Source organism: Myotis yumanensis, unplaced genomic scaffold, assembly GCF_028538775.1.
Source record: "Myotis yumanensis isolate MYYU_CA2020_CCGP unplaced genomic scaffold, mMyoYum1.0.hap1 SCAF_10, whole genome shotgun sequence".
In the NCBI taxonomy this organism is placed as follows: Eukaryota; Metazoa; Chordata; class Mammalia; order Chiroptera; family Vespertilionidae; genus Myotis; species Myotis yumanensis.
The window spans coordinates 228,509-243,418 of NW_027223761.1; the positions used below are offsets into that span (position 1 = coordinate 228,509).

Below are 14,910 nucleotides of genomic sequence, written 5' to 3' on the forward strand. Positions count from 1 at the left end.
TCAGCCACTAGCTCCGCCACTGGACCTGCCCAGATTTCACTGGGTGGTAAGACGCTGAGTGTGGTGGCTCAGGGACCGGAACAGCCCCCGCGCTGGGGCTGGGGACAGCCAGGATGTACACAGGCCCTTCGAGGCCACGGCTGCCCGGGAAAGGGGTCCTGGAGGTGCGTGGGGGCTCCTGTGCAGCCCTGGGACGCTGGAGCACGCAAGGGTGCCCCAGCCCCGCACCCCTCCCCCGCCTTCCTGGGCCTGTCCCCCAGGCCCTACGACTTGCTTCACGCTTCCTGGTGGCTTGTGTGTCCCTCCTGTTGCAGCAACAGACTGAAAACAACACCCAACCTCAGCCAAACCTCAACCTGCAGTGAAGGGGAAGTGAAACCCGGGCGGGGGGGCTCAGCCGCCGCCCCAGGAAGCGCCCAGAGCCGGGCACACACAGCGGTCCCGGTCCCGCTGAGCACCAGGCCATGGCGGAGGCGGCCGGCCACCCTGGCTTCGAGGAGCAGGAGGAACTCCTGGTGGACGAAGAAGGCGCAGGGTAAGGGCCCACAGGAGGCCGTGCGTTGGTGTTTCCGTGGGGGTAACGCTCGATCCTGAGGTCGACGGCCCTGGGGGCACCTTCCTGGGACCCGCCTGGGCGGCTGGGCCTCCCCGGGAGAGGCCGAGAGCAGGGCCAGGACCAGGAGGGCTGGACGCCCACCGCCAGGCGCAGGGACGCGGACTGAGGCCTGGGCCAGCAGGGCTGGTGCTGGGAGGGCTGGAGGTGGGGGGGGGGGGGGGGGCGCTGGGCCAGGTCTGAAGGAAAGGGGTTGCTCACCTGGGGACCCTCCGAGCCCATGTGTGGGGCTCAGCCGAGTCTCCTGGGGTGATGGAGGCTGGCAAGGCCGCAGGTCCCCGATCAGATGCAGGGCTGTTGGTTGGGGTGAGATGTGAGGGCCATGGGCAGAGGCTGTGTGTGGGTTGCTAGCAAAAAGGGCCCCTGTGCCGTGGCTGCCCGCCCCCCCCAGGCTGGGCCAAGAATGCCCGCAGCCCCCCTGGAAGCAGCTGTGCTTGCAGAGCCCTGGGGGAAGGGCTCGGGGGGGGGGGGGGAAGGGCAGCTCAGTTGAGTCCCATGGCCCAGGGTGAATGTCCCAGAAGAGATGGGAGTGGGCAAGCTTGGGGACAGTGGGGCGTCCAGGGGCAGGGGATGTCTGACGGGGATGCGGAGGCCTGTCGGGGTGGAGACCAGCCCAGGAGGAGGCCAGTGGGGTGCTGAACAGCTGAGCAGGAGGGACGGAGCAGGCCCCAGCTCAGAGGGAGGGAGTGAAATGCCCAGACCTGCAGGAGGGAGGAGAGGGCAGCAGGGCAGGGCCCGGAGCCTCAGGGCGGGCTTGCTGGGTTATGACCCCCCCCCCCCCCCACACACACACACACACTCTTCCTCTGGAGGCTGGAGGCTGCAGTACCTGCCGCTGTGCGGATGCCTTTACTGACAACGGGGAAATGACAAGTGTGCATGAGTGTGAGCACAAGAAAGGTGTGGATGTGCAGGTACCTGTGTGTGTGTGAGGGAGGGGCTGGTGCAGGGTCTGCGGCCGAGTGTGGGGTGGGGCGGGAGGCTGAGCAGCGGCCCCTGGCGGGGGTCTGGCTCAGGGTGCGCCTTCAGACGCCCAGCTGGTGAGTGGGGACAGCTGTGTCCTGCTCAGAAATGGCTCCTCACGTCAGCGCCATCCAAACCCTGGCCTCCCCGTGCTCCTTGGGCACCTCATGCCCATAGAAGGGCACGGCTGGAGCTGCCTGGCGGGGCACCCTTGCCTCCCTCCTTGGCCCATCCTTGGCCCCTCCTCCCAGCTGTCACTCAAGCTGAGGGAGGGTGGAGGGCAGGCCCAGGCAACAGCAGGGGCCTGAGGCTGAGCCCGGGGTGTCCAGGTGCCTGTCCTAGGGGCTTAGGCTGCACCTGTGGGGTCTTGGGCTGGAGAGCTGGCCCTCGGGCCCTCGCCCTGAGAGGGTGGCACCGCAGACACCCCCCCCACCCCCGGCTCCGTGTGGTGCGTGTGCAACCCCGACCTTTCAGAGTGAAACCGAGACTCGGGGTGTGATGGGTTCTCCTTTCACAAGGTGACTTGGTGCCTGGGGGTTTCCTAGGGGGCGGGGGAGTCCCCATGCCCAGGAGAGGGTGTGCTGCCTGGGAAGCCCCACCGAGCCCCCATGGGCTGGGTCTGCTGGGCTACTCCCCAACTTGCACACGCTGCCCCCAAGACCTGCCTAGGGCTCAGATCTCACCCTGCACGCCGGCCCCACGCAGGCTGTGCCCTCCAATGGGGTACAGGGGCTGCCCCCTAGGACTGCTCAGGACAGGGCCTCCTCCCTCAGACTGCCCCTGGGTGGGAACCCCCATGCTTCCTTGCCCCGGTGGCCTCTCACCCCCTTGCCTTCAGCAGGGCCAGACACCACCTGGAACAGGGCACAGGACCTGGAGCAACGGGCAGTGCCAGGGCCACTAGGCAGGAGGGAGGGCTGGGCAGAATCGCCCTGGCAGGGGCCGCTGGGCTGGAAGAATCGGGGGCCTGGGTGCAGGGGCTCGTGCCCAGTCTGAGCTGGATCAGGCCTGGGGACCCCCAGGTGGGCCACTTCGCTCCTCCCCCTGGTCAGGGGCCTGGGGCCTTGGAGGGGTCTCAGGGTGGGAAGTGGAGCTCAGCCCAGGCTCTGGGTGCTGCTCCTGCGAGGCTGTGGAGGTCCTGGCTTCCCCCACCCTCCATCTGGACCCTCCACATTCCCTCCGTGGGTGGGAAGAGGGAGAGATGGCTCAGCCCCGCCCCTGCTGATTCAGCAAGTGAAAAATCCTTCCCCACACCCCACCTTTCCTTGGGGCCCATCTGCCTCCTCGTTCAACAGCCCTGGCCCGGGGCAGTGCCCGGCAGACTTCTCCCCGCCTGGGTGGCATGGGGCTGGCACAGTGCTGTCTTGCCCTCCATACTCACTGGCCTGCCTCTGCCTCGTTTCCCTCCGAGGGAGCCGAGGGAGCCGGAGCCTTGGGCCCGTGGGTGGCAGTGGGTAGAGGCCCTTGGAGCCCCCGCCAGCAGGGCTGGGGTCGAGCCCAGGGGCCCTGCTTTCCCGGCCTTGAGTCCCAAGTGCCAGCGGGAGGAGAAGGATGGGCAGAGCCTGGGGGCAGGACTGGCATCAGAGCTGACAGCAGAGCCAGGACTTTCTGGACAAATAAGCCCCCCACCGGAGGCCTCAGTTTCCCCATCTGCACAGCGGGGATCCTGGCTGCTCGGACTGTGAGCTCGCTCCCCAGGCCAGGCTTCCCCGATTCTTCAACCCGAGGTGGCCCTTGTGGAGTCCAGTCAGGCACATCCAGACCTCCCATCTCACAGGTGGGAACACTGGCCTCGCGGCCGAACTGCCATCTAGGCAGCTGGGCAGCAGGGGCTCTGGACAGGCCCTGCGGGGCCCTGGCTTGGAGGGTGCTCCCTGGCTCCGCTGCCCTACAGGCTCTGTGGGCTCCAGGTTGGGATGCCAGGGACCCAGCAAGGCCTCGGGGGGACCCAGGAGTGGCTGGACGGCCGCTGGCAGGTGTTCGATGACCCCACGCAGTGCCACTGGGGTGAGGGCGGCGCTTTGGGGGTGCCCATGGACTAGGGCACAGCGTGGAGGCCCCCAGGGACCTGCCCAGAAAGCAGAAATGACACTGGCTCTCTCCTAGCCCCGCCCCTCCCTGTCTCCGCCCCGCCCACTGCATCAGGGATGCTCTGCCCAGGGCTTCGGAAGGGTGTCTTAAAGATTAGGGGCCACCCTACCTGGTGTGGCTCAGTGGAAAGAGCATCATCCTGTGGACTGAAGGGTCCCAGGTTCGATTCCGGTCAAGGGCATGTACCTTGGTTGCACGTTCCCCAGCCCTGGTCGGGGCACAGGCAGGAAGCAATCAATCAATGTGTCTCTCTCACATTGATGTTTCTCTCTGTCCCTCCCTCTCCTTTCCACTCTCTCTAAAAATCAATGGGAAAATGTCCTTGAGTGAGGATTAACCAAAAAGAAAAGAAACGAAATGGACTTGGGACCGAGGGATCTAGCCAGTTCATTCAGAAGAATCCAGGAAGAAGCCTTCAGCCCCTCCTGGTCCCAGCCCTAACCCGAACCCCAGCGCCTCACTCCCTCTACCGCCTGCCACCCTGCCCTCTCCCTTTGCTGGACCGAGGCCCACGTGAGACAGATGGTCTCCCCTGAAAGTCAGAGCACCTCTCTGTCCGGGTCCCCCAGGAGCCACGGAGGCCACCAGCCCCGACCCACTCTCCTCGCCCGCATGGGACCTCACTGCTGTGCCCCTTCCCTGGGTGAGCGTTCTGTGAGCATGTATGTGGGAGTGGGTATGGGGGTGAGGGGTGATGACAATGTCTAAACAAGCGGACACATTTTGCTTTTCCAGTCCCTGCTTAGGCTCTATTGTGGCACTCAGTCTGCTGGGCCATAAGGGTCTGCTCTCTGGTCATCTTGGGTCACAAGCTTATGAACCATGGCTTAGTCACAAAAGAAAGAAAAAAAGGAAAATAAGAGACTCAATGATGGAGAACAGTATGAGTAGGTAGATGGGTGGATGGATGGATAGATGGGTAGGTAAGGGGATGAATGGATGCATAGGTGGATGAGTGATGGGTGATGATGGCTGGATAAATGGATGGATGGATAAAGAATAAATGGAGGGATAGGATATGTTTGGATGAATGAATGGATGGGTAGATGAATGGATAGATCGATGGGTGAATGGCCAGTTGACTATATGGAAAAACAGGTAATAAATTGATGGCAGAAAGTAGTGATAAAATATATATGATTGACTTATGAAAGGAATTAAAATGGATGTATGTGACTTTGAGCAAGTTGCTTAACTCTCTGCACCTCAGTTTCCTCATTAAAATAGTATACTACCTACCCCATTGGGGTTTTATGAAGATTATATAATAAAGAAAAGCACTTAAAAAAGTCTCTGGCACATAATTCCTCATAAATTTTAGCTAGTGGTGGTGGTGATGGTGATGGTGATGGTGGTGGTGGTGATGGTGGTGATGGTGGTGGTTGTAGTGGTAGTAGAAGTAGCAGTATTAGGTAGGCAAATGGATAGATGTTTGGCCATCTGAGTGGATAAATAGAATGCTGGATGTATATATAAATAGACATAGACATGGATAAATGGATGGGTGGATAGATGGGTGGATAGATAGATAAGCACAGACATAATATTTAGAATATTTAACAACATATATGACACAAACATTAGCCTATGAAATGGGTACTGTTTTGGACCTGTGTGTATCAAGCTAATAATCAGCCTTGGATGTATGAATGAGCAGATGGATGGATGGATGGAGGGAGGGAGGGATGGATGGATGAACAAATGGATGGGTGGATGTATAGATGGATGGATGGATGGAGGGAGGGATGGATGGATGGAGGGAGGGAGGGATGGATGGATGAACAAATGGATGGGTGGGTGTATAGATGGATGGAGGGATGGAGGGAGGGAGGGAGGGATGGATGAACAAATGGATGGGTGGGTGTATAGATGGATGGAGGGATGGAGGGAGGGAGGGAGGGATGGATGAACAAATGGATGGGTGGGTGTATAGATGGATGGAGGGATGGAGGGAGGGAGGGAGGGATGGATGAACAAATGGATGGGTGGGTGTATAGATGGATGGAGGGATGGAGGGAGGGAGGGAGGGATGGATGAACAAATGGATGGGTGGGTGTATAGATGGATGGAGGGATGGAGGGAGGGAGGGAGGGATGGATGAACAAATGGATGGGTGGGTGTATAGATGGATGGAGGGATGGAGGGAGGGAGGGAGGGATGGATGAACAAATGGATGGGTGGGTGTATAGATGGATGGAGGGATGGAGGGAGGGAGGGAGGGATGGATGAACAAATGGATGGGTGGGTGTATAGATGGATGGAGGGATGGAGGGAGGGAGGGAGGGATGGATGAACAAATGGATGGGTGTGTGTATAGATGGATGGAGGGATGGAGGGAGGGAGGGAGGGATGGATGAACAAATGGATGGGTGGGTGTATAGATGGATGGAGGGATGGAGGGAGGGAGGGAGGGATGGATGAACAAATGGATGGGTGTGTGTATAGATGGATGGAGGGATGGAGGGAGGGAGGGAGGGATGGATGAACAAATGGATGGGTGGGTGTATAGATGGATGGAGGGATGGAGGGAGGGAGGGAGGGATGGATGAACAAATGGATGGGTGGGTGTATAGATGGATGGATGGATGGAGGGAGGGATGGATGGATGGAGGGAGGGAGGGAGGGATGGATGAACAAATGGATGGGTGGGTGTATAGATGGATGGATGGATGGAGGGAGGGATGGATGGATGGAGGGAGGGAGGGAGGGATGGATGAACAAATGGATGGGTGGGTGTATAGATGGATGGAGGGATGGAGGGAGGGAGGGAGGGATGGATGAACAAATGGATGGGTGGGTGTATAGATGGATGGAGGGATGGAGGGAGGGAGGGAGGGATGGATGAACAAATGGATGGGTGGGTGTATAGATGGATGGATGGATGGAGGGAGGGATGGAGGGATGGAGGGAGGGAGGGAGGGAGGGATGGATGAACAAATGGATGGGTGGGTGTATAGATGGATGGAGGGATGGAGGGAGGGAGGGAGGGATGGATGAACAAATGGATGGGTGGGTGTATAGATGGATGGAGGGATGGAGGGAGGGAGGGAGGGATGGATGAACAAATGGATGGGTGGGTGTATAGATGGATGGATGGATGGATGGATGGAGGGAGGGATGGAGGGATGGAGGGAGGGAGGGAGGGATGGATGAACAAATGGATGGGTGGGTGTATAGATGGATGGAGGGATGGAGGGAGGGAGGGAGGGATGGATGAACAAATGGATGGGTGGGTGTATAGATGGATGGAGGGATGGAGGGAGGGAGGGAGGGATGGATGAACAAATGGATGGGTGGGTGTATAGATGGATGGATGGATTAGTAAACGGAGACATGGGCTGGCAGTAAGGATGGGTGAACTGATAGATGAAATGTAAACAGATAAATAACTGGACAGATGAATAGAAGGTTAGTGGGCGAGTTAGACATATGGATGGATATGAATGACAAATGGATTTTTAGGTGGAGAGATGGGCAAATTAGAAAGAGAGACAGATGGAAAGATAGATAGAGAATAAATGCACATATGGCTGATGCTAGGTAAACTATTTAAGAGATAGAGTGATGAACAAACACAGCTGAGTCAGAATTTTTGCACAAACTGTTCTTTCACCCACCAACGGGCAAGTCTCTTTTCCAATAAGGAAAGGCCAGCTCCTTCCTGGGAGGCTTTCTTGACTATTATATACAACATACCAATCCCTTCCAGTTCTCCATATCCTCAGACCCTGGATTACGTTTTCTATGGCACCTACCATCATCTGATCTATTACGGTAAACATCTACCTTTTTTTTTTGTTCCCACAAAAATGTCAGCCTTGTGAGAGAACAGGGACTTAGTTAATGCTGCATTCCCAGCACCTAAACATGAACACAGTGTTTAATAAATTTGTTGAAAAATATATGGATAGATGGACAGTTATGTGGAGATAAATGGTTGGGTGAGATATGGGTTACTGGATGGATGGATGAAAACAATAGTAAGCAACATTGATTCAGGTTTACTATGTATCAGCAACTGCTTTAAGCATTAGCTCTTCGGGGTGGCTTCATGGGTAACATGATGGGCAAATACGTACAAGGAAGGACATACGTGCATGTATTTATGCACAGTAGGGTGTATGAGGTGCTAGATGGAAAGAGGGGTGGACATAGGGGTGGCTGGACAGATATATGAATGGATGTAGGAATGGGATGGATAAACACCAAAATATTTGGAGAGTTGAATAAAAGTAAGGACAGAAGAATATATGAAGAGATAGGAGGTATTTGAAGAGATAGAAGGATGTATTAATGAATAAACAGATAATTCACTGGTTGGGTAGCTGGACAAATAAATACACAAATTGATGGATGAACATATAAATAATAGTAATTGGCATATATTGAGTGGTTATTATGTTCCAAATTGATGGATAATTTGAATGCTTCTTATAAGTGTTTTATATGTATTAAGACATGTAGATAGATGGCTGGATGTATGCATGAATGCATGTATGTGTATATGAATGAATGGATAGTTGGATAGATGGATACTCGCTCAATAAAGACTTGGAGAGGGAGATAGATGAACATAGGTACATATGTATTGATAGACACTTGAATGAATAGATTGATAAAATGATATATTGTTCTTATTTTCAAGCATCCGTTAATACATATGTACCCACTTGAAGGATATGTTGTGTTTATATGAATAATTGAATATCTGGATATATTGAAAAATTGATGGATTAATATATAATACATGGAAAGACAGATAGCTATAGAGAGAGGATGGATAAATGGATTGATGGATGGATAGATGGATAGATGGATGAGTGGGTAAATGGATGGAGGATAGATGATGGATAGAGGATGGACGGGAGGATGAATGGGTGGTGAGTGAGTGAATGGATGGGAGGATGAGTGGATTGATGGATGGACAAATAATAGTGGAGTTGAGGTCAAATACTCTACCTTATTGTCCCTGTGAGGACCTGCCCTGGTTGTAGAACTATGAGTCATGGCCACTGCACGTGAAGATCTGTCCTTGACACCTCTCACTCACCAATATTCCCGACAGGAAGCTGTGTGAGTCCGTTCTGAGTTCTGAATGTCAGGGACTTCCCATAATCCCAAGGCGCCTTCCCCTGTGGGAATATTTTTCCTGCTATTGAACCAAAATATGCCTTGGCAGATTTCAGTCCTGGCGGCGACTGCGGTTCCAGAACTGAGAGCAGGAGGCAAGGAGGTGGTAGGCCGGCTGAGAGGGACATGAAGCCCCGGCTCACCTCCCGGGCGACCTGCTGGGTCCTGGCCCTGCGCCCCCCCCCCCCCCCGCCCCATTCCACCAGAGCCAGAGGTCTCCACGCTCTGGAGACCCAGCCTGCGTGAGGGCGGGGGGGGGGGGGGGGGGGGGACGGGGGGGCGCTGGGGGACTTCCCTACCCCCACGGACTTCCTGACCCCCACGGAGTCTCCACCAGCCGCCGCCGCCACCTGAGTCACTGCGGACCCAGCTACGGGCCCATGTGGAATTTTTCCGGCTGTTGCCGCCGCCTCAACACAACTGCCTTCACACAGGGACCCGTTCCCTGTTGCCGTCTTGCCAGGGCGGTCATTGCCTTGCCCTCTGCCCACTCACATATCCCCTAGGAGTGGCGTTGGGCCTGGAGGGGCAGGCCGGGCCTCAGGCACAGGAGGGCGACTCAGGGCCAGGCCGAGGTAGCCAGCAGTCCGCAGACCTGGCTTGTGGTTCTGGCTCCGCCGGGCCCTGGCTCTGAGGCCTCGGAATCCAGTCTGAGCCTCGGTTTCCCCATCTGAGCCGTGGGCGCAGTGGTGTCCACCTCTGTGGCCATGTGCATGTTGGCCCGCGGGTGAGCCCGGGTGGGAGGCGGCTCCCTCGGAGCCTCCCCGCGGCGAGTGGGCCCGTCCCCGCCTTGTCCGGCCACTAGCCTCCAGTGAGTCAGGGTGACTAAGCCCAACCAGACAAACAGTGGGCTGGGCTGCTTCTCCGGGGCCTTGGCCAAAGGGCCAGGGGCCACGGCCGGCTGGCCAGGGCACCGCGCTGACCTTGTGCCCAGTGGCCACTTCTCAGGAGCGTGGACACCAACCCAGAGAGGCTGGTTGGTGGTGGCCCCTAGGGGTCTCACTGCTCTGACCGCCCAGGGCAGGCTGGGGGTGGGGGCCGGGGAGAGCAGAGCCTCCCCATTTGGGGAGCAGAGAGGATCCCTGGGGTGCCCGGCCTCCCCCTTGAGGTGATAAAAGGAGCTGAGGGCTGGGAATAAACAAAGGAAAATGGAGCACCCAGAGGGAGGGAAGAGGAGGGAGGGAGAGGGAGGGAGGGAGGAAGGGAGGGGGAGGGAGGGAGGGAGGGAGGGAGGGAGACAGAGATAGGGACAGAGAGACACCACAGGGAAAAGAGGAGACAGGGGCTGCGTTTGGGACCAGGGAGACAGGGAATGAGAGGGAAGGTGCCGAAGGCCCAGGAGCAGGCAGGGCAGGGGAGGGCGAGGCAGGGGGAGAGCGGGCAGGCAGGGGAGCTGGACCCAAAAGACAGATGCAGGAGGGAGGGAGAGGAGGCCAGAACGCGGGCCAGGCCAGGCGAGGAGAAAGGCTGGAAGGGATGGGTGGCAGATGTGGGACCAGGCACCCCTTGAGCTAGGGGAGCAGAGGTGACGAGGAAGAGGAGCAAGTGAGGCCGGGGGCAGCTGGCAAGATGGCCGAGGGGGACGGAGAGGAGGGCCACCAGGTCCCAGCTGCTGGGCTGGGAGGGCTCCTCTCTGACATTTTTACTCGTCTGGGAAGGAGGGGGCCCTGGAGGTGGAAGAGACAGAGGTGGGCAGAGTGGGGGGCTGGGGGGGGGGAACAAAGAGGAAGCAGCTGCTAAGCCTAAAGGAGGAGGGGACCCAGAGACCCACAGAGTCCAGAGGCCCTGAGAGGGGGGACAGGGGGCATTTGGACAGCCCACAGGGAGCCAGCCCAGGAGCCCCCCAGGGGCCAGAGGGCCCAGGACAGACCAGCAGACAGAGAGCAGACAGGGGAGGGACAGCTGGTGATGGAGGGACAGGGGCAGAGGGTGTGAAGGAGGAGAAGGGAAGGCAGGCAAGGAAAAGAGAAGAGAAGGAGAAGGGGGAGAGAAGGGTCCAAGCTACAGGAGGAGGAGCAGGAGGAGGGCAGCAGACCAGGGCCAGCAGGCCTTTGAAGAAGGCGCCACACGTCCCCAGGGCGGGGGTCAGGCCAGGTCGCCGGCCAGGCGGCGGCCACCAGCAGCACGAGCAGCTCGGCGCTCCTGAGGAGGAACCCTAGCAGACAGGGCCTGGACACCCTCCTGAGGTAGGTCCCTCCCGGCCCAGACCGGGCACGGAGGGCAGGGCAGGATGTCCGCGCCGGCACCACCCACAGACGATTGGCACCCACGGAGCCGGGCCGAGGTGGCTGTGCCAGGCCAGCCCTGGGCGGGGTTCTCCCAGCCTTTCCCAGCAGGAGCTGCCCCTGCGCTGTGGGCAGGTGAGGGGTGCCAAGCCGGCGGGGCTGTGTGCAGGTGCGTGCACCCACCAGGGCTCCACCTCTCCCACCTGTGCCCTGGGCCTCAGGAGGTGCCACTCTGCCCCAGAGGCACCCCGGTCTCTGCCTGCCCAGTGCTCCCAGGAGGAAGGGCTCCTCCTCGCACAGCTCCGAGGCCTCGCCTGCAGCCCACTGGCCTCGGGAACCCCCCGGGCACCCTTACTTTACAGAGGGTGGACCTGGGCCCTGCAGCCGTGCCCCTTCAGCACCAGCTCTGCGTGGGCAGCACCGGGGCCTTGGGGCGTGCCCCGGCCTCGAACTCAGCACTTCTCCAGACTCAAATCCTGGCTCCTGCCGGCTCGGGCCTCGGGCCAGTGCCCTGTCCTCTCTGGGCCTCAGTTTCCTCCTCTGTAAAGTCATGGTGCGGTGGCACCTGCCTCGCAGCGCTGCGGAGAGAGAGCAGAGGCCAAGGCCAGGGACCCCGCAGGGCTGGGCGGGAGGCAGGCTGAGAGCACAATCCCCACCTCCCTCTGAGCCGCCTGCAATGCCCTTCCTCCTCCTGAACCCTTCCAGGCATCCAAGGCCCAGCTGAAATGCTGCCTCCTCCAGGTGCCTGCCAGGTTCCCCCCAGGCTGGGAGGACTGTCCTCCTGTGCCAGGCCACGCGCCGGCTCCCTGCCTCCTGTGCTGGCATGGAGCGTGCTGGCGAGCTCCCGGATGGGCATCTCTGGGCATCCCCAGGTCCACCGCAGCCCGGACTCTGGGAGGAGGAAGGGACGGGGTGAGCGTGGGCTCAGCAGCTCCGGCTCCAGGCCCCTGAAAACACCAGGTGACGGCTCTCTCCCAGCCCCACAGCGGCATGGCCCAAGGACTGCCACCAGGCGGGACCGGGCCGGGGTCTGAGGGGCCCTGCCGGGCGGCTCCCGTACAGCCCCATGTGCTTGCTCCTCGGGGGACCCTTGAGCCCTTTGCAGAGTCCGCCCGGCCAGGATGTGTCCTTCCAGGAGTCACCCTGTAGCCCTCCAGGGAGCTCCCTGCCCAGCACCAGGCTGCTGCCTGGGGGAGCAGGGGGCACGGACAGGGTGCGGATGGTACACCTTCGGCTCCGCTGAGGGTGGGGGCAAGCGTGGGCACGAGGCAGGAGGGCCTGCGGTGGCTGGCCAGTGGGTTGGGGCACAGGAAGTGTCCCTGGGAACTCCCTGGGAACTCCCCCTGTGGGATGTGGGGAGCAGGAGAGTCCCTTATAAAGAAGACAGACCATGTCTGCCCCGCGACTGTGAGCAGATCCGCTGAGCGGTGCGGAGGTGCCCACGGGCAGGTGCGGAGCCCACACCCTCCAGGTCGGGACCCGGTGACACCCACAGGGACTCGCGAAGCCCTGCCAGGCTGGGACCCTCCGCGCCGCGCCCTCACGGGGGGGTAGCACGGCTGACAGGTGAGAGCCAGGACCCGAGGGGCTGCCCTCGCCCAGGGCCGCGGGGGGAGTGGGCAGTGCCTCCCGGCCCACGGCATCACCCTGTCTTTCACTGTGGGCTGCCTGGGCTCCCCAGAACCCACGCCTCGGCGCCGGGCAGGGAGGGGACGCCAGCTGGGACGTGGACTCTCTCTGGGACAAGCCAGGCACCAGCAGCTATTTCTCGTCTAAATCTGGCTTCTTCCTGGGGCTGCGGCCAGTCATGTGGCCACCCAGACTCCAGCTCCTCACCATCTGCCAAGCTGGCCGCTTCTGGCTGCCCCCACCCCAGGAGTGCCCCCTGCCGCACAGGCATCTCCCTCCGCCCCCTGCACCCCTGAGGGATTCGAGGCTCCCCTCGGGCTCCCTCGGGCCAGGCCACTGTGAGGGACGCTGAGAGGGAGGCAGGGGACCCCAACTGCTGTTTCCCGAAGTCACTGAACTCTGGGCTTCCTGCCTGGTCCTCCCGTCCGTGGGGCCTGGCTGTGTTCGGTGGGGGCTGGGCTGGCAGAGCAAGGAGGCTGGCGTTCTTATGGCATTCGGGCTCCCGGTCCCCGGGGAGGCTCTGCCGGCGGAAGGAGCCCTGGTGGGGGCTTCTCTGCAGCCCCCGAGGGCCCGTCCTCCACGAGCACCAGGGTGATCTCGTGCCCGGCTCTCATCTGGCCGCCCTGCCGGAGCCCTCTGGGGAGCCCGAAGTGGCCAGCAGGGCAAGGACGGGGCCGGCAGTCCGCCGGGCTTGCCGAAGGGGCTGGGGGAGCCAGGCCTCCAAACCACAGTGTCCAAAGGGGCGTGGCTGCCTCGGGCCCACCCAAGGCCTGGGTCCGGGGGTGGGGTGGCCCCCCGCGTTGGCAGGGCCGGGCGCTGGGTGGGCGGCACTGCCTCGGGACCCGGGGTCTGTCAGCCAGAGTGGGTGCTGCCCAGGAGCGGGGTGAGCCAGCAGCAGGGGGCACGGGGACCGAGTGGCCCAGCCCCCTGGGCAGGGCGTCAGGGCAGGAGCCCAGCGGCTGAGGCTCAGGCCGGGCTCCAGCTGCAGCCTGGGAACAGGAGCAGGGCAGAGCGGCATGCGGCGCCAGGGTGCTCCGGGCACCTGAAGCTGCCCCAGCCCCTGGCCAGAGCGCCGAGAGGGTGCCCCGGGGCTCCCAGCCCCAAGGAATGGCTGGAGGGGCCCAGCCCCCAGGACCCCCTCGTCACCCTCAGAGCAGCTCAGCTCAGGTTGGTGGCCAGGGCTTAGCCCACACAGGTGTCCCGGGGCAGGCGGGCACCCGGCTGCAGGTGGGAGCTCAGGGGAGAGAGGCCCTCGGCAGGCCCCGGGGGCAGGAAAGGGGCAGGGCCCTGGGCATTGAGTGGGGTCCGACCCCGGCACATCCCAGAAGGTGCGAGCGTGGCCGGAGGGAGGGCTGCTGCCTACGGGTTCTGAGGTGAGGCTGGGGGCAGGGGCCTTGTGCCCTGCGGGCTCTGCAGGGCATGTCCAGGGGGTGAGAGAAGGGAAGAGGTCGGGACGGGGGGCCACTGTGACGGCAGAAAGAGGGGTCCACTCTGGGGACAGGGACCGACTGTACAGACTGGAATGACAAGGCCAGGACGGGCCCAAAACGGGCCAGGACAGGGGCAGGAGGAGGGAGAGGCCAAGTGAAAGCAACGAGGAGAAGGGATGGATGGGGCAGGAGATGGGGTGCTTGAGGGGCCATGGGTGCCCCCAATGTTGGCCGGCCCCCCCACGTTGTCCCCACACAGCCGAGAAAGACCAGAGGGGCAGGCGGGGAGGTGGTGACCCCAGGGGGTGGGCAGCATTGTCTAGTGCCTGCTCCTGCACCTCGGGGCCGGTGGGAGGGGGGGGGGGGCGGTGGTGGAGGCAGGTGGGACAGAGAGAGGGTGGAGGGAAGGGGGGGCACAGCGTGGAGTCTCTGCACCTGGGCTGAGCCCCGAGTGGGGACCTGGCCTGCCACTGCCTGCGGCCCCCGACCTGCTCCTGGGGGCTGTGGGTTTGGAATCCCCAGGAAGATGCTGCACCTCTAAGCCACAGTTTCCTCGTCGGTGACGGGCTGATGGGAGGGTGGCCATAGGAGCCACATGCTGGCCTTCAGCTCCAGCCGGGACCTCGGGGCCAAGGGCCAGGGCGTGTCCACCTGACCTCAGCCGGTAGGACATGGGGCCACTGTTGTCCACCCCACGTCCCCATGTGTGCTCCCAGGAAGCGAGGCCCAGGGGAGTCAGGGGCCTGCCTCCTCTCTGGGTGGGGCAGGCAGCGGGCTCAGCAGAACGAGGACACACAGACAGGGGGTGGCAGGATGGAGACCTGACGAG

General features: G+C 60.9%; 1 protein-coding gene across 3 annotated transcripts in view; it reads left to right on the forward strand.

Annotated features, from left to right (window-relative positions):
- Positions 1-328: 328 nt before the first annotated feature.
- LSP1 (lymphocyte specific protein 1) overlaps positions 329-14,910 on the forward strand; it is a 41,676-nt gene continuing 27,094 nt past the window's right edge. For 2 of the 3 annotated variants that reach the window (XM_070427087.1, XM_070427089.1), the window contains exon 1: positions 330-535. In XM_070427087.1, the coding sequence (XP_070283188.1) occupies positions 465-535 (71 nt within the window). In that variant the 5' untranslated portion in view covers positions 330-464. Of the gene's footprint in view, positions 536-14,910 lie in introns of all 3 variants that reach the window. The other variant, XM_070427088.1, reaches the window with a different exon arrangement.